The sequence below is a fragment of the Amphiprion ocellaris genome, chromosome 2, assembly GCF_022539595.1.
Source record: "Amphiprion ocellaris isolate individual 3 ecotype Okinawa chromosome 2, ASM2253959v1, whole genome shotgun sequence".
NCBI classification, from domain to species: domain Eukaryota; kingdom Metazoa; phylum Chordata; class Actinopteri; family Pomacentridae; genus Amphiprion; species Amphiprion ocellaris.
In genome coordinates, this window is record NC_072767.1 from 37098829 (window position 1) to 37123934 (window position 25106).

The 25106-nt window shown below is 41.6% G+C and overlaps 3 protein-coding genes across 8 annotated transcripts in view; 1 reads left to right on the forward strand and 2 right to left on the reverse strand.

Annotated features, from left to right (window-relative positions):
- ralgps2 (Ral GEF with PH domain and SH3 binding motif 2) overlaps positions 1–12336 on the reverse strand; it is a 75718-nt gene extending 63382 nt beyond the window's left edge. For 2 of the 6 annotated variants that reach the window (XM_023294199.3, XM_023294193.3), the window contains exon 1: positions 12044–12335. The gene's annotated coding sequence lies outside the window, so the exon portion shown is untranslated. Of the gene's footprint in view, positions 1–4588; positions 4627–9073; positions 9205–9968; positions 10052–12043 lie in introns of those variants that run through there. The other 4 variants (XM_023294195.3, XM_023294198.3, XM_035940936.2 and 1 more) reach the window with 4 other exon arrangements.
- A 644-nt stretch (positions 12337–12980) lies between these two features.
- On the reverse strand, positions 12981–15819 carry LOC111584868 (cytochrome c oxidase assembly factor 7). Its single transcript, XM_023294192.3, has 3 exons — positions 15465–15819; positions 14005–14145; positions 12981–13623 (listed from the first exon to the last, which is right to left on the reverse strand). Exons 1-3 carry the CDS (start codon positions 15568–15570, stop codon positions 13178–13180), a joined length of 693 nt encoding a protein of 230 aa, XP_023149960.1. The 5' UTR covers positions 15571–15819; the 3' UTR covers positions 12981–13177.
- Positions 15820–15898: 79 nt separating this feature from the next.
- On the forward strand, positions 15899–25105 carry zyg11 (zyg-11 family member, cell cycle regulator). The gene is made up of 18 exons (XM_023294190.3): positions 15899–16329; positions 16428–16593; positions 17403–17614; positions 17708–18025; positions 18156–18269; positions 18371–18487; positions 18569–18709; positions 18949–19125; positions 19721–19785; positions 20011–20110; positions 20211–20261; positions 20356–20517; positions 20725–20772; positions 20856–21053; positions 21147–21199; positions 21752–21849; positions 22854–23054; positions 23139–25105. Exons 1-17 carry the CDS (start codon positions 16300–16302, stop codon positions 23042–23044), a joined length of 2241 nt encoding a protein of 746 aa, XP_023149958.1. The 5' UTR covers positions 15899–16299; the 3' UTR covers positions 23045–23054; positions 23139–25105.
- Position 25106: the final 1 nt, after the last annotated feature.

A 25106-nucleotide genomic window follows, 5' to 3' on the forward strand; every position in this document is an offset into this window, starting at 1 on the left:
TGGGTCACTTTTCACCCATGTTGCGCATCAAAGGGTTAAAATCAACCACAACACGAAACTACAAAAAGCCTCGAAAATGTGTAGAAAACACTAACATTAAGTGACATTAACATTTGGTTAATGGAAAAGCAACATTTCCTGAGATGAATTTGTTCTGAGGAAGCTTGTAAGTGGGTAAAATTATGTGTGACTTTTATTGTTATGGTCACATAAAACCTTTATATATTTAGTTAGAGGTTGTAATAGAGTTTGGAAGTGGATATTGAAACATTTTTGTTGGTCATTTTATGGATGGATCTGTTTTAAAGCAGGGAACTGTTGGTCAAGAACTGCTGCTCTGTAGAAGATGTCGCAAAACAAACAATGAAGTTAGAATGCAGGTGCGGCAGGTAGGATTATAAGGACTTAATGAGAGTATGTTTGAATCAAACTAGAAAAACTAAATGACTCACGCATTTACAAGTATTACCATCCCTACTATTTCTCCAGCCAATCTAGAAAGCTGGTAAAGATGACAACAGCATCAGACTTTGCTTTAAACAGTCGTTCCCCAATGTCCAGTTTTTCAGTAGTGTTTTTTTTCTCACAACTGATTTTCTTTCCATCCTCAGAGCTTCATTGTGAATATATGTTTACTGTCACTCAGTTAAAGCTGATGCACTATCAATAGTACTTCAATAAATAGATGAAATGTGGTGTGTAGCTCAGTGTGCCATGCAAAGTATGGTACACCTTCCTATTGATAGTACTCCAGGCCACATCCAGGTAATTACATTTCCATTTTAAAATGCATAACTTCTGCTACTTTTACACCTTGCATCCGCATAATTTCTGAGTTTTAGGGGCCCTAAAATCAAGATTTAAAAAAAAAAAAAAAAAAAATTTCTGGCCTTTTTAGCCTTTATTACAGACGACAGTTGAAAGAGAGATAGGAAACGTGAGGAGAAGAGTCAAGATTTTTTAATATCCTTTTGATTACATGTAAGCTGAAAAAAATCCAAGGTTGTGTTTTTGTCTGGACAGGGAGAAACTGAGACTTTTGGAAACATAGACACCGATGTTAGCTTTCTGACTGACAATACGTGCTGCTCCTTAGTTGTCACACTCCTGTCGCGTGACTGTTTTCCAAAAGAAAACAAAGACACAAGCCTCAACTGTCAGCAGTTATTCAACATTCATTTTAGGCGTTGCTTACCTTGTTGTTCATGCTAGCAGCTGTTATCCCATTAAGGAAAGCTGTGGTGTTACTTTTCCCCATTGCTGTTCTTCCTCTGCAGTATTTTCTACAAGTAATCAAATAAATCTCTACTTAATGTTGACACCGGCACCCACATGCCCATTCTATGTGAACTGTCACGTGATTTGAGCTTTATACATATTAGTACTCAGAGATTATTTCTGAAACTGTGTTAAAACACACATCTGGATGGAGATCATTTTCCTACGTTTTCAAATTAAACCTGTAAGAGTGGATGTGGCCTCCAACAGAAGCACACAGCCTTTTCCAGGACTGGATACCTGGTGGGCCCTTAGGGCTTTATAGTGAGCTAAAGAGACACTGCATGCTGCAACCTGACAAACCATAAAATTACAAGAGTGCAAACATACACACAAACACCAACAGTCCTGGTCCAACAATACCTTCTCTCAGGCACAGGAAACTGGCTAAAGCAGAGACTTATCAACAACCCGTGGGTGTATAAGGGTTCTCCTATCAAACAAAAGGGCATAATATGTCTCTATCAAACTTTAATTTCACTTTATTACATTGCACGCATGCCATATCCATTTAGCTTCACCTTGCTTCCTCAATTTGTCTGGCCAAGGTTCACCGTGTAGCCAAACTCGGACTGAGGAAAAAACATTTTAAGAGGTAGTTTTATAAGGTAGAATTGAGATCCAGGATCAGCTCTGCTGACATAAACCTGAGTGTGAGAAAACTGTGCTGTACTGCCTGTCTATTTTTTAAGTACAATCCCTCAAAAACACCAGTATACTCTACCATATCTGTAACAATGACCTCATCCTCCTCCAATAAGTATTTCTGTCCTCTTTTAGATTGGCCTACTCTGCTCAGATCCTTGACCCAAAAGATCAGAGCACCAGCCAAACCTGAAAGCCTGATTCTGAAAACACTCTGCAGCCTAGCTATTGTCAGATTTATATCCTGTGTGTGAATATGCAGTGAGTACAGCCAGGTTTTCAGTAAGATAAGGAGGGAGAGGGATTCAGCTATAAATGCAGGCTTCGAGTTGAACTTTTAGTAGTTTTGGTGTGCAATTCAATTCACTTTGAACTTGCTTAACTGAGCAAAACTGAGCTAACAGGCTTCCCATACAATTTAACACATGAACTCACACACACATACACACACAGTGCTGCATGCATGACTTCCCCTAACATGGCACTGCCCTGTCTCCAGAGCCTGATAAAATGGGTAATTACAACTTAAAACATAAAGGGACAGCTACCAAGAGGGAAAAGCAGGGGGAGAAGTCATCAAGAGGGAAGGGACAGACGGATGAACAAGTGTGTGATCAAAGTGTGTCAACTCCGGACACCGGTGCATCGCACAGGAGAAAGAATGAAAGCTAAGGCTAGATTCATACTATCATGCAAATGTGACGGGTGCACTACAAAGCAAGACTAACAGGTTAGCAAGGTTTTCAGTTTCATGAAGGTGGATCTAATTTAACCTGCTAGACCACCATGGTATCTTAATGCTGCACAGCTAACCTGGTTATTTTCAGTTTTGGATTTAAATTGGATCTAAGAAGCGGCTCCCTTTAATTGGTTTATTTTCTGAACATTCACAATGAATGATGTAGATTTTCAGCTGTGGCAATATATCAGCAAACCTGGTGAACTCTGAGTTACTAATCCCACAGCTGGCAAACTGTATGTGTCGCGTTGCCATGGGAACCTACATGTATTTAGTCAGTGGTGCAGAAAATGCATAGATATGTTTTTAGGCTTAGCCCTGATCTGCTATTGATTAAAAGATCGATTAGTCCATTGGTATTTATTGTAGAAAATATCGATAACACTGATTTCACTTAAATTTGACCAAAGTGATTTCCACGTCTTTTTCATTATGGAACAGTATCACACACATTAGATGCATAAATGAACAAAAATTAACACATTTTTTTCCTTTTAAAAAAAAAAAAAAAAAAAAAACAGCATTCCACAAACCTGTTGATTGAAGTAATCGGTCCATCTTGTGTGATGCTAAATAATGCACCAAACGCCCTCTTTTATGTTGTTAAAAGGTCTGGCTGATTATCGGTGTGAAATCAGGCCTTTTCTGATTATCTGCATTGTTATTTTTCATTAGCCAATTACTGATAAATTAAATGCTCTACTTTGACTGACGCAGCTCTGTCTGTCTGATGTCAACCAATATCCCATCCACAGTGCCATCTGATTGGTTACATGTCACAAGTAGGAGCCAATTAACACTGAAAGCTACTGTTTACAGACAAGGAAAGATGAGCCCATTTGTGGAGAGGAAGAGCTCCAATTATTAACGAAGCTTTGTTTGGAAGGTGAGGTAGCAGATGTTGTTGAAGCTGTCCTAAACACCACAATCTTCCAGGGGCATGTCCGATTTCCCCCTTACACTGAAAACGCTCAAACCGTTTACTTGTCTATGCCGGTGTGGCTGGAACTTACCTCTATGATTATGCTAAGCTAAGACTATCACTAAAAGGCTTGCTGTATCTCCTGTAACATCTTTCTAAAGTAAAATTACCTTCCGCAATCTGCTCTAACTGACAAGCACATTTCTCTATTAGAGACACAACCCACAAAAATGAAACAAGATACACTAACCACCGGCACAAATCAGGAAGCTGCTTTCTTAGTGGCTAACGCTACGCTAATGTCTAGCAACCAAGTTAGGTGGCAGCCACAGATTATTCCAAACAGTGTCTGGAAAACAATAACAAATGATGCTATCAGATATGGGCCTTAATGGGCAATATCAGTGATACAACAGTGAAAGTTTTAGAAAATAGAGAACAACAGCAGATAGAACTGCAAGAGACGAACTGTTCAATCTCAGTCAATCGATCTGACAGTAGACAGGATAGAGTCCTCACTTCTATTGCTATTGTACATAATCAATTACACTAATCTTATTAATGAGGGAGCCTAGACATTAATGACAGGCTCCCTGCTATTACATTTAGTCTTTGGAGAAAATACAGTGCACAAAGAAAGTTGACAACCACCGTCTTTACACCCATTAACTCTTCCTGGGGTTTTAGGTTTTGTTAAGCCGGCTAATACAAAGAGAGTCTGGCTATGTCACACTTGCTCCATAGGACACCACTCTGGTCAAATAGGGATATGAACTAAGAAATGCACACAGACAGCTGTTTGCTCTGAGAGTTCACTGGGTCAGAGATCACAGGGGAGAATAAAACATGACACCAGGACACACAGTGAAAAACAAGAGGGACAGTGGATGAGGAAAAGCAGAAGAAGATGACAGAGATAGAAACAGACGAGCAGGAGAAGCAACAAGAGACAGATTTTGCCTAATCTGGCCATGGCTGCTTCCCTAAATATGGAGGGTACTTACTATTCCCATCTGATAGCAGCTATGAAAGATTGATTCTTTCATGTTTCTCTCACAAGACGGAACAATGTTACACTGTGTGCTTCTTCCAGTTAGGGTGTGTGTGTTTGAGAGAGGGAGGGAAGGCGAGCCTGGATCCAATGGAAGAAGAGCAACAGCTGAGACTTGAGAAACAGCTGTATCTTTTCAATGCCCTCCCCCCCTCACTCCCTCGTCCTCGCTCTCCCTGAATGAGCCCCTCACACCCTTTTTCTGATCCTCCTCTCCCACAGAGCTTCATGGCCAGAGGCTTCACTGCCTGTATGGGCACACAAATTACAATATGAAGTGCCCAAGTTACACAGACACTAGTGGTTTCGAGCCTCTGTTTTCTCTGGAGGACAAGTACAGGCAGGATCCATGTGCTACTAAACATTCATCTATTGACTAAAAATAGGAAAGACATTGTTTCCAGCGGCAATGTCATCCTCCCTCTTGTCTTCCCAACCCTCCCACTTTTGTCAGTTTCTAACTGTAAGATAAAAGGAAAGCATGTAAACACTCGGGTTGTCTTTTCACACACAAAGCAACATCAAACATGACTGTTTTTGTGTCATTTTTGACTAAACATACACTGGTTAATTCAATAAGTCTTACCAGGTCATCATTGTAAATGAAAAATTGTTCTCAACTAATAAATTAAAGAATAACTAAATGAAAATAAAACCAGTTACACATGAGGGAAACAAATTGGATTAACATATGTAAAATGTAAACAGAAACACTAAAAATTCCTAAATATTGCTTCTCCACCACACCTAAATAACTTAAATATATTTTTTTAAATGTGTGCATGAAAGGGCTTAATACCCAGGTTGACAGTTGGTGATCTAAAGTGTGTAATTGCAGGCGTGTGTGTGCAAGTCTCCGTCTGCAAGTCAGGACCCAACCTGTGGGAAACCTGACAAAGGCGACAGGAAAGGGATTGTCTCAGTCACACAGATTTTAAATTGATTCTTTGAGATGACACAGACAGACACATCTGCCTGGGATGTGAATCATCATCGCAATTATTTAATCAAAGAAAGTGCAGAACAGGTGGGGAGGATAAGGCGTTACATTCATAGTGCACTTGAGGTCAAAAAGCCAGATGTGAACCTGAGACTGCATTTCTGATGGGGAGGGAAAAGACCAAAAAGAAACAACTTTGGGAGCAGAAGAAAGCAAAAGGACGAGAGCACAAAAGAGAACAGAGAGTTGGAATCATGTTTGTCTGAATCTGATCTATTGTTTTTGGCTCAGTCCAGGACCAAGTTCACAAGTTTCCATGACATAACCAAGGCTTCGTTCTCCGATTTGCTCTCAGGCCAAAACACTCAGACTTTAGACAGATAGATGAGGCTGCACTGCGAGACCACAAAGACTTGTCTCCAGCACTGATATAAACCGGTGGATCAAGACAATACGCAGGGGAAGTGGAAGGGTGAGGCATCTGTCTGTTTATGTTCGCTTCAGCTTCAGAGTATTACATTGAACGTGAGTACATGCAATCTGCTTGTACAACACAAAGACCAGAGTTTGGGAGTGAAAACACAATCTGCAAGTTACATATTTAGTAAACTTCCAAAAAAAAGAAAACACCACAGAGCAATAAAACAGCTGTGCATGAAACTGAGAGCCATTTTTAATATTTTGTCCACAACAATCAGAACTGAGGAAAAGGCTTCCTAATCTAAAGCTCACCGAAGCATTTTCATCAACCACAACACTTAAATGAAATATTAATGTCCATATTACTAAGATGCAGTCTAATATGCAAATCATAAAATCTCCTAAAAATAAGGCCATATTACAGGGTTTTTCCTGGCTCAGAAAGGGCCCTTGGAGGATGATTACACACCACAGTTAGCATTATCGGTGCACGTACATTAGGGGCAATGTGTCTGTGCTCCTTTATTTGACAGAAATTTATGCATTTTCCATTTATTTCTGACCATTTGCTGAATAAAAAAAACTATTATATTGAGTAAATGAAGACCAAATTAGCATATTAATAAACATAATTATAAAATTCTCTTTGAGGATGCCAAAAAATTCCTCTATGCACGAAAAACTCTGTATTCCTTGAAGCAGATCATTGCTGCCTGGCATACTCTGCATTTGCTTCTCAATGAAACTTCCTCCAGTGAGAATACTCCAGATATGCAGAGTAAAAAGCCACATAACTCGGGGCTACAGACCAGCCTGAAAGTGTCAGGTGGAACGGGACCCTCATAGCTGCCATTCTGCATGCCTTAAAGCCTGGACCCTTTTGCTACAGCCCTGTCCCTGAACTCACCTTTGACTCCTGATCTCATGACCTCAAAACACCTACAACCTGACACACCAAGCCGAGCTAATACCCATCAGCTGCGTGAACTGAGGTAATGTTGACCGTAAAATACACATATTTAAAAGAAGACGTACATATGCGCAGATGAAAAGACATGCAGAGGTATTGAATGCGTCTCTTGAACAGTAGAAACCTTGTGTGACTGATGATTCTAATTTATCTAACAGCTTGCACCTTACATAAGATTTATAAGAATGGCTAATTGGAATCTAATGAGAGAATATTTTTCTGATGAATGAAGCCACATCAGCAAAAACTTTAGACTGATATTTCAACACCAGTGGCAATTACAGTACAAGACACACCTACGCACAGTCATTTGAGTTTAAAAAGCTGTGGGGGTTCCTCAAATTTTTTATGAGTCAGCCTCATAAAGAAATCAAACCTAACATAACCCTGCTTAAAAAGCATATTACAAATGAAGCAAAAGTATCTTAGTTCATCAAATATCAAAATAGCTTACATGAAGCTGAATAATCAATAGTCTACCCCCTACCGCCAGAAATGCTGCAACGTTTAAATAACCACACAGCACATGTGCCCAGAAATATATCGAATCCTGTTTCAAGCTGCATGTTCAAGACATTCAGGATCATTGTCAACAGGCTGACAAGGCCCCAAACAAATGGTGTAAACAGCAGCTGAAGTTACTCTGCAGTGTGAATTACTGTTGTGGTTAAAGAGCAGGATAGGTCAGCAATAGGGTTGAACATTCAGGGGGAAAATATCTAATTGCACGGCTTATGACAGATACCGCAATTTGATTTGCAATTAAAGTCAAGCTTCTTTTCAATTTTCCATGTGTAATGGATTTAAAACACGTGACGTGTCTGAGATACTGTCAAAAACATGACCGTCACACAAGCAGGATGGCATGAATTTATAAAACGATTGATGCAACAGTTTAAACCCTGCGTCGCACACTGTATAACGTACAGTATATCCTAAACTGTGATTTCAAATTTGCATTATTTCAACATGAAAATGATTATTTGTTCACAGCCGGACATCATAAAACCATGAACTGCAAGCAGTACAAGTATCGAGGATATATTTCGTTAGAGTAACCAACTTGTGCACAGTATCCTAAACTGTCATACCAAAAGTTGGACAGGTAGTCGGGTGTCATACAAAGTCAGTGATCTCAAGTGCTAGCCAGACATATTCACAGAAGAGCCAAGAAGACAAAAAGATCTAAGCAGGATGTATGTGGGTTACTAAATGCATTGGACATGTACTGGAAGGGAAGCTGCCTGATAAGTGGAAAAATGAAACACAGGAAGACAAGGCAGGACTAAAATAGAATCAGATCCCACTCACAACAAGAAAGCAACGTGAAAGAGAAATTGAGAGCAAATTTACATAAAGGATAAGCTCGGAGCTAAAGAGAAGACAGGGGTGTGCAGCAGACCACTCGCCGTGTGGCCCTTCATGTGTGAGCCACTCCCAACAGGGGTCTAATTCAGGCTAAAATGTTCTCGATGCACCAGGCCTCCTGCCGCCGTTCAGCCTGCTGTGTTGTGTGTTTAGCAGTGTGTGTGTGTGTGTGCGAGATTCAGCCATCAGTCAGAGTGACCCTATGTGTACAGCTTCCGCTTCAACACCGCCTGTGTCCGACTTCTCCAAAACAAGAGCTTTGATTACAACACAGCAGGAACCACATGGCTAACACACTCACAACAATAAGAAGAGGCAGTTTTGCACCACTTCCTCAAATGTCGTTCTGGGTACAACAACAAAAGGCCCGTTGCTCAACACACAGTGAAAAATGGTGCCTGCCTCTGAGATTTCTGAAGTGAAAGCTAGTGCGTGCATTACACTTGTCTCTTATCTTCTTCTGGCACACAGTCACGCACACAGTCAGCTAGTCAGGTGCTAGCCAAGCTCACATCTACAACACCCACTTCAACCAACTGCCAGCAACATTAGAAACACCTCTTTACCTTTTAAAGTCTTTATCAAACAGGCAACCAGGCAGAATATTATTACCAGCGTTCCAAAACAACTTGTCAAGTGCAGAGACCTCTTAAATTACTTCTAATAGTAACAGAAACACTGGATGGCTCTGTGGAGTTGGCATAAAAAAACCAAAGCAGACAATGAACACACACGACTACCTTTTCTCGTGTTTATACTTGCAGTGACAGAGCCAAGGCCGGGGAGGCATCAGAGGAAGAGTGTGACGACATGTGACTTCGCAGTTCCATCTGTGCTGAATGGATGTGCCAGACACACGCATAAAGTTACCCTGGCAACAGAGCAACATCACTGGTTGGAGGTCACACGCAGAAAAATCTTGATGCAGACCAAAATGCTCCTAGAATATGCAGAGCACCCAAATGGAGCCTGCAAAGCAACTGCTTATTCGCTCAGGAAGGAGGCCAAGCTGAACCCTATGTATTGTTACAGACGCACACGTGATGCATGCAGGAACATTTTACATAAACTATGTAGTGAACATGACATAATGTGGAGCCGAGAAACATAATCTGAGAAAGACCAGGGGTTGCACTTGATGACGCAGAAGACGTACAGTGTTTTATCCCTTTCTCTTGTAAACACACGGCTCTGATTCTGAGAAAGGAGTTTCATTTCACTCACACAGATGTAATCTCCAACTAATCACATTTGCAGGCCTTGGACAGAGCAGTTACACCACGGTGGTGAACAGATGGGCCCACGTACATGAGGCATCTCCGGGATTAGCCTGGTCCAGAAGGTGGAAGTAGCAGATAGAGTTACCAGGGGACGGTTTCTAAAAAGTAACTGGTGCTCAAATTACAACACCAGGAGTCCACAAAGGTGTAATCAATCAAGGATCAAAACTGTAAATGCAGCTGCAATGTCCATTCATGAATAATGTCTGTGAAGGTAAATCCTTTAAATGACTTTCTCCCTCCATATGCGACAACACTTAACGTTTCAACTGTTGGCTTACATCCTTGCAAAGACATGGATGATTATGTAGAATATACAAACTGATGTAATTGAATATAAAAACAGCACACTAACCAAGTGAGCTTTAGTGAAACCTCCAGGCGCTCACACAGTTTCTGTTGGCAAGCAATAGATATGCGACATGACGTTTTTGTTTACTGTTGGGAAGAGAGACGAAGAACAGGATTAACCCAAAAATGCACAATGATAATTAAATACAGCGTTTGTAAATAGTCGTGCAGATGGGAGTCGTGTCGCCTAAAACCAAAGCAAAGCTCCATGCACGATAGAATACTGAATCAACTGTATTTTATTGGATTAAAACCTAAGCCCTGATACTTAGGACTACTTGGCTGAATGTTTCAGAAGCACCCTTTACAACCACTGACCACTGTCATGAGGGCTAAACTTTCACTGGTGATCTCTAAAAATTCTCAGTTGAGACTGAAGCAGATAAAGTGAAAAACGAAAAGGAATTCCAAACAGATTCCTTCTTTATATGGAGGACTGGGGAGCTCCAGCATTTGGAAAGAATTAGTTGTCATCTCCCATTTTGGGCTAAACTTTAACTGTAAGCATTATCCTCCCACTCATTCTGCATGTATTTAACTGTTAAAAACAACAGCCAAAGTGAAACAAGATTGTTTCAGTCTTTTGTGCATAACACGACACCACGGCACTGTAAAGGCATGCTAGTCATGAGCCTGAACCGGTGACCTCTGGGTCAAATGTGAAGTGTTGAGAACAGCAGCTCCACACAGCCATACTAAATATCGATATGGAACATTCCTTGAATCCTTAAAAATGGGGTGAGAGCAACGTCACGGAGGACAGCAGGCAACAAAGAGTTTGTTGGATGGGAGAATTGAGCAGAGGGAGGCTTTGTTAAAGAAAGAGGTGATTTATTAGTGCAGATTTTTTTTTGTCTTCATCCCACTTAAATGTGTGTAATATCTGTGGTTATTCCTGATCCCGCAAATTAGGGGAACAGATCAGACCATCACTGTGCCAAATTCATTTTAATTTAATATAAAGGTCAGCATGCCTTCACCTTAACTGTGTGTAGCAGCTAAATTACAGTCTCAAGAGTGATAAAAGTTATTCTTTCTTAACTGGTAGAAGGATTGGCATGTAGCTACGAGAGACACGTACCTAGCTGAAGACTAATACTCAATTAAACTCAAGTTGTTGATCCATAATTAGATCAGATTAATGGAAGGTAGATCGGTCTCAGGAACATGCAGAATAGCTTGCTGTTTCTAAGATGAGACTGTCTTATTTGAGGAACACCAAGGACTCTTTCCACATAAAGCTTTAAAAGTTTCCCTCATTTAATTTATTGATTGCAGGTCATCCAGGTCGACAAAGCGTGTCCAGCAAACTCAAAACACTCTCACGAATGTGCCTATTCTGCTGCTAAGACATGCCTCTGCTGAGACAAGATAGACTGGAGCTGCACGCTGTATTGTTCGTGGGTGAACCCACGCCACACCCAAAGCGGTCCCCGGAGGGTATCTGTGCAGGGGGTTCACCGCCAATGAGCTATCCGGAGCAGCCCGGCGTCTGCAGTGGCTGCTAAGTGAGCCGTGCGGGGCTAGCCAGCACCAACGGGTGAACCCCTTAACCCTCCTGGAACAGAAGCTAACTGTGTAGCTACCAAAGCCAACAAAGTCAGCACCGCAAATCGCTCAACTCTCCATATTAGCATGTACTCGCTAACTAGCCGGACTCACTAGCTTCGGAGAGGGAGCGCATGATTTATTATTAGCATGACATCAAAACTAGTCGGTGCTGCTGCTCGGCGTGCGGTGAGGGGGACCGTAGCCTGTCTTCACGTGGGCGGAGGGGCAAATAAATAACGGTTAACATACCCCCACTTGCCCTCAGCTACACACAGAGTGAGAACTACAAAACCCAGGGCCAGTCTCCGGTGTCCGGTTTATCGCCTGCCTCACATCTCCCCTCCTATTGATGGATGCCGATTTACTTTGATAAGGGAGCATCCTGCATTGAAAAACAAACACACCCAACCAACCCGTTCGTGGGGCTTAACGTTTACGTTAGCTTGCTAACTCGACGGCTGGGGAGGGATTTTCTTAATTACATCGCCAACAGTGACAAAGTTTGACTCGTAATGTTCAGTAACTCACCGAAGTGCGCGGTTTTCCTCCGTATTCTCCTGATATTCCAGCGGGGACATCAGCAGGCGGCGGGCAGCTAACAGTTTTTAGGCTAACGCTCGGGACACGACGATGCGCCTCGCAACAGCTGTGCTCTGTTTTGAATGAGGGCTGAGGAGGAGACGCACGGCTAACGGGCGGAGCTTCCAGGGTGCAAACGGGCCAGCCTGCCCATCATCCTCCCCACACACACCGGCTTAGTTCAGCTCACAAGTGCACAAAGAGCTCCTGTCGCTGCCAACGTTAGCTACAGGTTGCTAATACCGCGTCGGCTAACGTGTTGACAGATGGGATGCGCGTAACCCTGGTTTATTGTCGGAGCCGGGACGAAGCGCCCTGTTTGCTTTGAAAAAGGGCGCAAAGTTCATGCGTTTGATTCTCACTCCCTCTTGTGGTCAAACTATTGTTGTGCCTGCACCTGCTCCTGCAGTGGAACTTCCCAGAATATGTGGATGAAGGGCTAAACTACTGTTAAAAACAAATCTAACATCAAATAACAGCACTGATTATGTAAAATTGCACATCCTCAGGTGAATAATTTGGACATTTCTGCACACTGTAAATATTAGAATCTTACTCTTTATAGTTATAAACTATAACCAAAGATTTAGAAACTATGCAGCAGCTCAGTTATTTGCATGTAGATTTTAGTTAAAAAGTGTGTATCTAAGATCTCAATAACATGTCTAAAGACTGAAATAATTAATGAAGTCACTGCTGCTGTTTAATGTGGGCCAAATGCACATGGCTCCTCTGTTTCGAGACCATTGATGCTACTGTTGTTGAATTAAATCAAAGAAAAGAAGCTGACATTCTATGTTTGTTTGGCTCTACACACTGTATTCAAGTTGGGAGTAATATCACCAAACATACATGCATAATAAATATCCAGTTGTAGCACATGAGATGAGATTGAAATTCATTTATTTTTTTATTTACATTTTTATATTCATATGGGTTAAATCTACTTACACAAATGTATTCTGCTCCCTGAACTTTACCATCTAACAACACATCATTTCCAACCTTTGAACACAGTGAACTTTTTTTAGCACCACGTGTAGATACACCAAAACAATGATAATTCAATCGAGCGTTTCGTGATCACTCGCCAAATTTCAGCTGTTTTTCCTTCACCGAACCATGCAGCTCCCTCGCTCGATTCTTCAGCTCCTCTGCCTTCTTCTCGTCCTTTTCTGTACCGTCCCCGAGTTTGTACATCCGGCTTGCATTAGCGCAGCCCCACACATGTCCCAGCTCGCAGGCCCTGTTAGCGTACTTCAGGGCTAGAGTCATATCTGGCGCCAGACCTTTGGCATTGCCCTCAATGAACAAAGCACTGAGGTTAAAGCAGGAGGGAGCGAAGCCTCCAGCGCAGGCCTTCTCATAGTACTGCCGGGCCGCCGTCAGGTCGGGTTGTCCATCCAAAGCTCGTCCGTCGTGCGCTAACAGACCGACATTGTGGCAGGCGTCTACAGACTTCTTTCCTCCAGTGTTGCAGGACTGCATAAAGCAGGAGTAGGCTTTTTTTAGACACTCAGCAACTCCACCTGGTGGACACATTTACGAGAATGATTTTATGCAGAGATCATTATACATCTTGCGCACTTAAATAATGTAAAGGTTAGTCAAATCCCCCACTTGAATATAAAGACTCCATTAGAGGCCATTCATTACTAAAGGAACCATAAATTTACCTATGCATGAACCTTGCAAGTATTAACCTGAATTATTTCATTATTGATGTGTTCACTAAAAAGTAGGTCTTCATATTGAAAAATGCATGCTGACCTGACAATTAACTTTTGACCATTTTTAATAATCAATGAACCGTCCAATCAGTTCATTTAAATAAAGCAGAAGTACCTCAAAATTACACATATAAAAACATTCTGCACAAGAGCTGGTAAAAAAGGAGCATAATGAGCTACCTCTGCCTGTGATATGATAAGCTCCCAGCTTGTAGCAACTCTCTCCATGTCCATGTGTCTCACAGTTATGTTTGAGCACTTGTGCTGCAGATTCATAGTTTTTCTTCACCCCGTCCAAGTAGTCGGCGAGCCTTTGGCACCCTGAAAACACAGCAGAAAAGCACACAGTGAGGAAACATACTTATCCCGATAAAGCTATATACTTGGAATCTGTGTTAGGATTGAACAGTTTGGAGAAAATATCTAACCACGATTTTCTTACAAATATTCTATTGTGAAATATATTTTTCAGAAACATTAGTTCAGTATTTATTGTGTAACAGATCACAGACATGCACTCAATCATTACCTCATGAGATGCCATCAAAATATTAATGCTCTGACACAGGGACACATTAAATATTCAACTGATGCACATAAAGGGAGATTCATTCATTGTTTTGGCATTCTTTGTATACGTATGGTTTAAATGTACTAAATTACCACTGCTACCTGATTTTTACAGTCTACATTCTGTAAATCAGGCAAACATATACTTTAATCAGATTCTTTCGGAAATTAACAACACATCCTCTCCATCCTGCAATTTTTCTGGGAAATACTGGAATTCATTTAAAGGTAATATGTATTGTGTGACAGATTTATACCATGTAATGGATCATTATGAAATACAGAGATACGATCACAATAGTAACTGCTCCATGTTCTAATGCACAGAACTTAAGATACAAATTGCTTCGTTATATTATCATGTGTAACATTTCAATTTCATGTGCAATATTTTATTATGTGTAATATAATTTTACTACTTCACTCTTTCTTTTTGGTCAGATATCTCTTTCTATTCTCATCAGAATATTAATTGCTCCATGTTCTTATGCAGGAACTTATAAATAGTAATAAACATGTACTATCGTGTGTTATTTCAGTTTCATGTTCAATATTTAATTTTAATGCAAAATGTTTTATTATCATGTGTCATCTTACTTCACAACTTCAGAATTACTGCCAGTATTACCCTTTCTTATCTATTCTTGTCTAATTACAGCTTATTTACTTATCTTATTGATTTTTAACTATGCATGTATTTTTAAGGTATGCAATTTTTTTGTCTGCGCAATATCTGGCACAAGAATTTCCTTTAGGATTGCAAAAGTTCTATTTTATATTATCTTGTTTATTACATTTTAATGGCAAATGAGATGGAATAAAAATAATAGTAAATCCAAATGGAAAGTAACAATCTCTGACATTGAAACAGGCAGGTCATTCATGGCTTAGAAACTGCATCTACGTACTGCACAATCTGCAGTTAAGTTAAATAAAGTAATAAAAATAATAATGATGCATAATGTTTGTCTTAAATTGCAACCCGTTTGTGCACTGTTTCAATTAAAACCGATTAGTAGTTTAGTCTTAGTCAGCTGTCTAAGTCAGCACCACCGATTACTGATTCTTACCTTCAGGATCCTTCTCTTTGTAGCACTGGAAGCTGTACTCCACTCCCAAATTATCCAAAAACTGCTTCACTTCGTTCTCATCTTCAAAGTTTATGAGTCCAGCCATATCTCAGCTTTTTCTTCTTGCAACAACCACACGTGTTGAAGGCTGAGCTGCACACATCCACTGCTGCTTGACCTTGGCGACTGAGCGACGTTACAAAAGCTTCTCCTCAACACGAAGCTCAGAGCAGATAGTTGTATTTAACTGTAAAGATGTTACAAAGCCCACTGCGGTAGCTCGTGTGGTAGTTTTCTTTTCAATAAACACAAGATCACGCTCGTCTCCCGGACAAGCTCTTCCTGTGTTGTAACCCTCCTCTGCCGGCTTCCGTAGTCCGGCCCCCTTCGCTAATGTACTTCCAGTGCTGTGACCTTTGTTTACTGTCTGTCTGCTCGCTGTGGTCAAAAATAGACCTCGCTGTGAAAGCTGTATTCCCCCCCCAGTCTGCTTCCTCAGTCCAGCGTTTCGGTCGCTACCGTGCTTTGGTCGACATGAATTCCGCCGCAGCCGACAGCTTTGGACGTTTCTGGTCGCAGAGTGATTTTCCACCGCGGAGGAAACAACAAGTGAGCTAGCTAGCTGGTCCCCCGCTAACCGTCGCAGCTCAACCGTCGTCCTCTCCTCCTCTCCCGGTTACTGTCACGCCGATTAGCCGCCTCGGGCTCACCGGCAGGTGGACACTGATACAAACCGACCTTCTCCGCAGCAAGCTAGCGAGAAATACTATAGTTTTTCGCGGTGAAACGGACACCAGTCTCGGTTGGATAAGCTAACACTGTATATGTTTAAACCATGGCTATGGCCTGTAGTTTCCTAAACACGGTAAGTTTCAGACTTTGCTTCAGGTGATGTGTGACGCATTTTTATGTTCTCAGTCATAACGCGGAAATCTATCGCAATTAATCTACTTTGGTTTCCAGGATGAGGCGTCTCCGGCGGCTCTGACAGACCTGTGTCTCACCTATGTGAGCCAGAACCTGGAGTGTTTCTGTGTGAAGCGGCCGGACGGATCTCTGTGCTTTAGGGAGGCTGTGCTCTTCCCGCAGGAGTTAGCGGACCAGCTGCTGGCCAAGATGGCCACAGAAGGTAAACCCGGACCCCGGAGTAGACTGCGGTGATTAATGGGTTAGTTGGTGATCACCCTGTCACAGGCAAAGGAAGCTGATCACCCTCTTTAAAGAGTGGACACTTGTGCTTTATTTAGGTGTTTCAGTTTTCTGTTGGTTGGAGCTCACCAAGTCACAGGAATAAGGAGCTTATTACATCCCTTATTACCCTTTCTGAAGTGTGGGTACTTGAGCTTTATTTAGGTTTTTGTTTTCTGTTGCATTTTGAAAGAGCTGCAGCGATTAAGCGATTGATCAATGAATCTGTTAATTGGAGTTCACTATGTCACAGGAATAAGGAGCTTATTACATCCCTTATTACCCCTCTGTGAAGTGTGGGTACCTGAGCTTTATTTAGGTGTTTTAATTTTCTATTACATTTTACCAGAGTTGCAGTGATAAATCAATTAATCAATTGATGTAATTAATCTGTTAGTTGGAGCTCACCATGCCACAGGAAAAAGGAGCTTATTATTCCCCTTATTTACCCTCTCTTAAGTGTTGGTACTTGTGCTTTTTTATAGGTGTTTATTTTCTTTTACGATTTACTGTCATTATTTGTGTCCTGACTTATAACAGACATAGCACTTTGGTTAACTCTGTTTTGAAATGTGGTGTAAATAAACTCTGATTTAAGGAAATGTTTGAAATCTGTGAGCTACTTAATCTGATGGTATGTTGTCACTTAAACCAAATCCCTGCCCTCAGTAAACAGTAGCAGAATTGTGCAAAGCTCAGTCCTGCACGTGTCCCATAGATGAACCTTGACACAAGTTAATTCCACTACAGGTCTGCTGAACGACAGCACAGTGGGTGTGTTTCGGAATTGTGAATACTTGCGGCTGAGGCGGGCCTGCATCCGTACAGCGCGGATCTCTGCAGAAGCCTTCCAGAAAGCCCTTTGCCCTCACAGACTGTTGGAGCTGGATGCTGCCAGGGTCAACGCTGATCTGACCATTCCTGACATTCTGCAGGGACTGGCCACCAATAAATACTGCCAGGTAAAGTGAGACGCATGTCAAAATATGGGACTTAACCAACTATTTCTCTTGCAATACTGAAGTAATTTAGTTTTTTCCTCAAACATCCATCAGGAGTCCCTCCAGCGACTTGTCTTAACGGGTCTCACCATGTCGTCGCTGGAGGAACCAATATGGTATCGCTTCAGCTCCCTCCAGGGCCTGCGCTCCCTCTCGCTAGCTAATGTGGACTTCTATGACTCTGGACTGGTCGACGTGTGTTCCTTGCCTCGGCTGGAGAGCCTCGATCTCTCCAACACTTCAGTCACCAACCTTAGCCCCCTGCTTGGCCTGAAGGAGCGGCTACGTTCGCTAACACTGCACCAGCTCAAAAGGCTGGAGATGAGCACTGCTCAGTTACTGGGGGTCATAGGACAGCTGGATGTGTTGCAGGTTAGTGGAAGGGTGGAGCTGAGTTTACAGTTGTGTGTGTTTATACCATGTTTCTATTTATTTATTACACTGTCTCCATGTTTGTTTGTGTCTGTGTTGTTGTGCTGTGTGTGAAACCCTTCCTATTCAGCACCTGGACATTAGTGATGATAAACAGTTTACCTCCGACGTTGCTCGTCAACTGCTCGGACAGCCGGGGATCCTACCTGCTCTCGTTTCCCTCGATGTGTCAGGGCGGAAACAGGTGGGTGTATGTGTTTGCATGTCTGTATAAGTCAATAAAATTGCAAATAAAATGCATAGATTTTAAAGTCAAGTTATTCCTTGCATTTGTGAATGTTGTAGGTAACAGATGCAGCTGTTAAGGCTTTTGTTGAGGAGAGACCGGGGATGACCTTTATGGGACTTTTGGCCACAGATGCTGGTTTTTCTGACTTCCTTTCTGGAGAAGGAAATCTAAAGGTAGGTATGAATGCATTTATTAACATGGAACAAAGAGAAATAAAATTCAGGTTCGTTAAGCTGTCTTGTCTGTTTAAACAGGTCACAGGAGAAGCTAACGAGACGCAGATCTGTGAGGCTCTGCGGCGCTACAGCGAGAGGGAAGGTTTTGTGAGAGAAGCTCTGTTTCATTTGTTCAGCCTGACACATGTCATGGAGAAACCAAGGCCTGACATCCTAAAGGTAAAATCACATTATTCCCGATTTGTTTTGCCTAATCCTAATGAAAACAATGTTATCAGGCTTAAACAACACACAGGAATGTCTTATTTTAACCAGATACTGTATTTATCTGATAAGCACAGTATTTAGAGTATTGTATTAAAACTTTATGCCTTCACTCTTCCTCTGCACACTCCCAATTCCTCATCCCTCTCATATAGCAGAATATTAATTCCCTTTTCTTGTTTTTTTTTCCCCAGCTGGTAGTTTTGGGTATGAAGAATCACCCAGCCACTCTAAACGTCCAGCTGGCAGCCAGTGCGTGTGTGTTCAACCTGACGAAGCAGGACCTGGCAGCAGGAATGCCAGTCCGACTGTTGAGTACAGTCACTCAGCTTCTGCTGGAGGCCATGAGGACTTTTCCCAACCACCAACAGGTACGCTGCTCTTGCTTAGTCATAAACGGCTTGTCAAAACAATGACTCCATTTAGCAAACTCCTTGCACGTGATTCACTCCACTACACACTACCAAAACAGGGAGCCCATGTTTTGGGATATTTCACCACATTCTGTCAATAGTGAGGAGTGTTTTTTTTAAGGTGCAGATAACTATAGAAATGTTAAAGATGATAATTTTTTTTCCATCTCTGTAGGTATGTTTCTGTTTTGAAAGTACTGATTGTGTTTGCACAACTGTTTTTTAGGCACTTTATAAACATACAACTTTATATACATATATATACACGTGTGTGTGTGTGTATATATATATATATAATTTGCACATCTTTCAATAAAATGGGTGCAAGAACAGCACATATAATCCTAACTTCTGGAAGTGACACCAAACTATTTTTGTTTTGCACAGGCTCTAAGTCAACATAATGTGTCTTTACACACATTTTACTGGGTCGCTGTAACTGAAAGAAACTGCTAAGTGGGGGAAGAGGACTGTACGTTAACAGACCATGTGAGGACACTGCAGACTGACATTTTTCAGCTTCTACAGTGATGTCTCTTTTCTCTTTCTACAGCTGCAGAAAAACTGCCTGCTGTCTCTGTGCAGTGATCGCATTTTGCAGGAGGTTCCATTCAACAGGTGAGAAACAAGGATTTTGCTATGTAAATTTAAAATATCATTTAGTTATGTAACTGTTTACATATTAATTAGAAACACAAAACAAAAAATCTGATCTGTAAATGTGCCTCAACATGAGCAAACCAGGAAGCCAAAAAGTCCAAATACTGATAGGCTGTGATTTAACACCTTGAACTGTTGTCGGGAAAATTTACAATACAAATGTTTTGCTTCCTTGTTGACAAGGTTTGAAGCTGCCAAATTAGTGATGCAGTGGCTCTGCAACCATGAAGACCAGAACATGCAGAGGATGGCTGTGGCTATCATTTCCATATTGGCAGCTAAGGTATATTTGTGTAGTATTAATATCACATGCACTGTTATTCATGCATCCTTAGTACATTTGTTGGGTTGTTCTCGAACACTGTGATGTTTGCTTTCTGCAGTTGTCCACAGAGCAGACGGCCCAGCTGGGGGCAGAGCTGTTCATAGTGAAGGTAGGTTTTTCTTCTGAGCTGAATACTCTTTGCCTTTGCTAATTTACCAAAAAAGACAAGTTTTCATTATAAATACACTCTCTCCGCCCTGCAGCAACTGCTCCACATTGTGCGTCAGAAGGCCACACAGGGAGTGGTGGACGCCACGCTCAAATTTACACTGAGTGCACTCTGGAACCTCACGGATGAATCACCGACAACCTGCCGCCATTTTATCGAGAACCAGGGTCTGGACTTGTTCATTAAAGTTCTAGAGGTACCCAGAAATGTCAGCATGGACATGTACATAAACAGCCAACGCTACATACAGAACAGCTTCGAGCAGATTTCTATAGGAGTTAATCATCACACTTAATCATGTGTTGCTCAGTATCCGTACACATGCCTGTGGGGCGGCTGACTCACCGTTGTTTTGTGTCCGTACCTCCATCTCCTCCCCCTCCTTCTTCACCCGTCTCTGCAGTCGTTCCCCAGTGAATCTTCTATTCAGCAGAAGGTTCTCGGTCTTCTGGTGAGTTTTTTCTTATTACCCTTTAGAAAAACAGAATGTTGAATAAATAAAAATTAACACACAATTCTCCTTTTGTGGTGTAGAACAACATAGCAGAGGTTGGAGAGCTGCATGGAGAGCTGATGGTGCAGGGGTTTCTGGACCACATCAAGACTCTGCTGCACAGCCCAGAGGTGGAGGTCAGCTACTTCGCTGCAGGCATCCTTGCACATCTGACGTCACGAGGAGAGGAGGCCTGGACGCTCAGCCCTAATCTCCGGTCTTCACTACTTGAACAGCTGGTAAGAAATAATAATACAACTTCCACCTTGTGCACAGAAATACACCATTATTTGAAAGGTTGGTTTGAGTGTGACTCATTTGTCTGTCTTCAGCATGCTGTCATTATGAAGTGGCCCCCGCCTGAGTGTGAAATGGTGGCCTACAGGTGAGACACAGCTTGTCTACAATAATAATAGAACAAGCAGACAGTCACATTGACAGCACAGATTTTCAGACTCAATTACTGTAACCTGATTCAGCTGTTAAATGACATTTTCACCATTTAAAATATGTACATCAAAACATCTCTTTAAGCATTGCAATAAAAAACAGACTCCTCAGTTTGGAGACCGATGGTCTCTTTCAAAAAATAGTCACTCTGCGACTATTTTGTGGTGCTAATTGAGATTAGACTTAACTTTACAGCCTTTATCTTGCATTTCTATCAGAGTGGCATCAAAGAAAACATAACACAAATTAATCTTTCAGTATCTGAGGTAATACAATAATGATTTAGGGTCTCGAACATGCATTCAAATTACACATTCTAAGTAAGCAACTTGAAAACAAGCCTGTAAAATGTCTTTATAATTTTGACTGTGTAATTTGGCTTCAGAACATACATTTCTAAGAAGGCTATAGATGTTGACTCAAATCTTCAAATCTTTGGTGCAAACATGACATGGTAGATAAATTGTCATTGTCTCTCCTTGTTTAGGTCATTTAACCCCTTCTTTCCCTTACTGGAGTGCTTTCATACACCTGGTGTCCAGCTGTGGGCAGCCTGGGCCATGCAACACGTCTGCAGCAAGAATGGTGAGACACAGATACAGTCGTTCACATACACTTGTAAAGATCATGCATATCATGGCAAAGGCTCTTAATTTTATGTAATGGAATCACCGAAATCCATCCAGCCATCCATTCTCTATACACTGCTAGATCCTCATTAGGGTCACGGTCGGCTGGAATATTTGGATCTCAAAATTAATATTCAGATACCACCGTCACAACTGAATATTCGGATATATTCGGGGCCAGCCCTACTTTGTATATATGTATAAGTTCTGGCAGCAAGTTCTGTGGTCAGATGAAACAAAAGATGAGCTGTTTGGCTACAATAAATAGAAATATTGTTCTAGGAGAGCAGGTGAGGCCTTAAATACCAACAACATCAAACCTACCATCAAGCATGGTGGTTGCAGTATTATGATTGGTGGCTGTTTTGCCGGCAGTAGAACTGGTGCTTTACACAAAGTAAATAAGGAATAATAAAGAAGGAGGATTACCGCCACATTCTTCAGCCAGAAGGTTGAATCGTGGACACAGTTGGATGTTCCAGCAAGACAGTGACCCCAAACACACATCAGAAATGGTCAAGAAATGACTATATCAGGCTAGAATTAAGGTTTTAGACTGGCCTTAGGCACCTTTGGTAGCCTAACGGAGGTGAAAATGGCCAAAAGACATTTAACAAAACGTCAGAATTTCTGCATTTTTGAACTAGTAGATTTAGTCAGTTTTCTAGAAGGCCTGTTAAGGAACCAAAATGCATAATTGCATTTTTTGTGACAAAAGTGCATGTCTTTCAATGATTCCATCCTAGAAAATTGAGAGTTATAAGAGTCATTGGGAACTTAAGAATGCCATTATACTCATGGTCTGTAGTGTAAAATGTTTGTAAACTTTTGGTCACGACTGTACAAGCACATGTAAATCTTAATGTTCTTCTACTTTTATCAGTTTGCCCATTTTACTGATGCCCTGTGAGTCACTTACCCAAACTGCTTATCCATGTGGTGTTGCACTATGGTCTGCAGCTTCTCGCTACTGCAGCATGTTGTTAGAGGAGGGCGGCCTGCAGCAGCTGGAGCACGTTCACACACACCCACAGACCCACCAAGACGTCAAACTGCTGGCTGAGAGCATTCTGGACAGTCTGCAGCGGCACAGAGCCCGGACCGGCCAGCCGCCGCACACAAACACAAGTCGCCGCCCGCCGCCACAGTAACCTCACGAAGGTAAAACCACACACAGCAGCCATTTGTTAGCTCAGACACTCAATGGTTGGACATTTTTCATCCTATTGCATTTTTCTTTTTCAGAAAATGAGGCTCACCGATCAAGAACAGGACACAAAGCTGGTTCCCATCGTGGGCGAGGTGAAGTGGGAGGAAGTTGTATGTGCTTGTGTGAATGCACAAACACGCAAACGCACAAGAATCCCTAGAAAGTAAACAGAGAAAAGGACAGAGATAATGCAATTCTTTGCACACACTAACCTTATTTATTTTCCTTGTGTTTGTTTCAAAACAAAAAATATTTCTCTGTGTGCTAATTCTGTGATATATGAAAAAAATGACAAACTGTTGGTCAGTTAAGCTGAAATCTCAACACTGAGTTTGTGTTTGCGCTCGCTCTCGCCAGTCTGACTTTGGCATCAAGATGATTTTCATACCAAAAACATGCCAGTGCACAATTACAAAAACTCAGTCTGGGATTGACCCTCCCACAGCTCAGCTCTAGTGAGGGTCAACGCCTTGCGGCCCTCGTACGTCGAGTGCTCATTAAATATACGCATGACGCTGCCGTGAGCTCAAGCATGCTGGAGTTTGTCTGAACGCTCGTACTGTTCATTTTAGGAATGCCTGCTTGTTTGTTTATGTCAGTGCTCCGTTCACTGAAACCCACATCTCTGGGTCTGCAATACTACTGTTGCTCTCCTACTCATTTAGTCTTTTATCAGCTGATGCCTTTGATTTGATGTGACATTTGCCAAGGGTGTGTTCAGTGGCTTCCCATGTTCCAAACATTACAGACGAAAACAGAAATTATAAAGAAAGAGAATCTCGAGTTCATTTTACTTCCTCAACATCAGGCAGCACTAAATGTGTGTCAGTGGCAAATCCTGCAGTGCAGAACACACAAGAGTAGAATTTACATAAGTTGACAGTCATTTAGGCCTGGTAAAGTGCAAAAGTACTATTCTGGAAACACAAGTGGCAATAATGATGTGTCCAGCATGGTCATAATAGATGTACGTTTGTATTGAGTCACATCTGTTTTCTCTTTGAGAAACTTGTGTATATATCGGTATGTTTGCTATGCTTCCCAACGCATCCGAGTGTCTTAAAGTCAGAGGCAGCACTTCGGTGTGAGCATGTGTGTATGTACGTCTGTACAAGTAGCTGCATCTTACAGAGTGTATGTAATTTGTACATAAAAGAAAAGGAGGGTGAAATAGTAATTGTTCAGGACCGGTTGATTTGGTTGCATGGAAATTATTCTGTTGTTTGTTTTGTTTTTCAATTATGATAAAGAACAAAAAAGGGGCAAACAGATGAAATCCTTTCACTCAGAGAGCAAGTAGAAATGTTTAAAATACTTATAGGCATTTCTCTGTGTTCTAAAATGACTGACCATTCTACATGATGCCATCTTACCAGGTACACTTCTGTTCTCTAGAGAAGCCACCATCCTGACGGCCACATCTTCCCTGTTTAGCTCTTATTAAGGCCCCTGTCACCATTTTCTATGCAATTAAGACCAACTTCACTTTTACAAACTGCTGTGAAACCCCGATTCAACAATGAAAACAAAACTTTAAAAAAAAAAAATAGAAATGAGGTATAATAGCAAGGATACCAGTGACAGGTCTACAGATTTCCATAGATAATATGTATGGTAATGGAAATGTTTTTCAGATTTTGGGCTACAAAGTGGTACTTAAAAACAAACATTCATCACATCATTTGACTTACTGTTGTCTATAAATCAGTTGTAGTGGACAGTGAGGTTGATAATTACACAGGTTTCCCAGACTGATCATCGGTTTCAACAAGGAGGAACAGTAATGGAAGAGTTATTTCTGTCACTCCTTACACACTGGATTGTTTAGTAGAGCCCCTGAACGTTGCCCTGGAAAAAGGCCAGTTTGATTTTTTTCACAAGAATTAAAATGGCAGATGGAAAAAGTCAAGATGCTGTATGTCTGCCATGACTGTGCCATGTTGCTGCTCAGACTCACACTTTCAAGTTTGGAAATAAAGAATGTACATTGCCATAACCTGGAG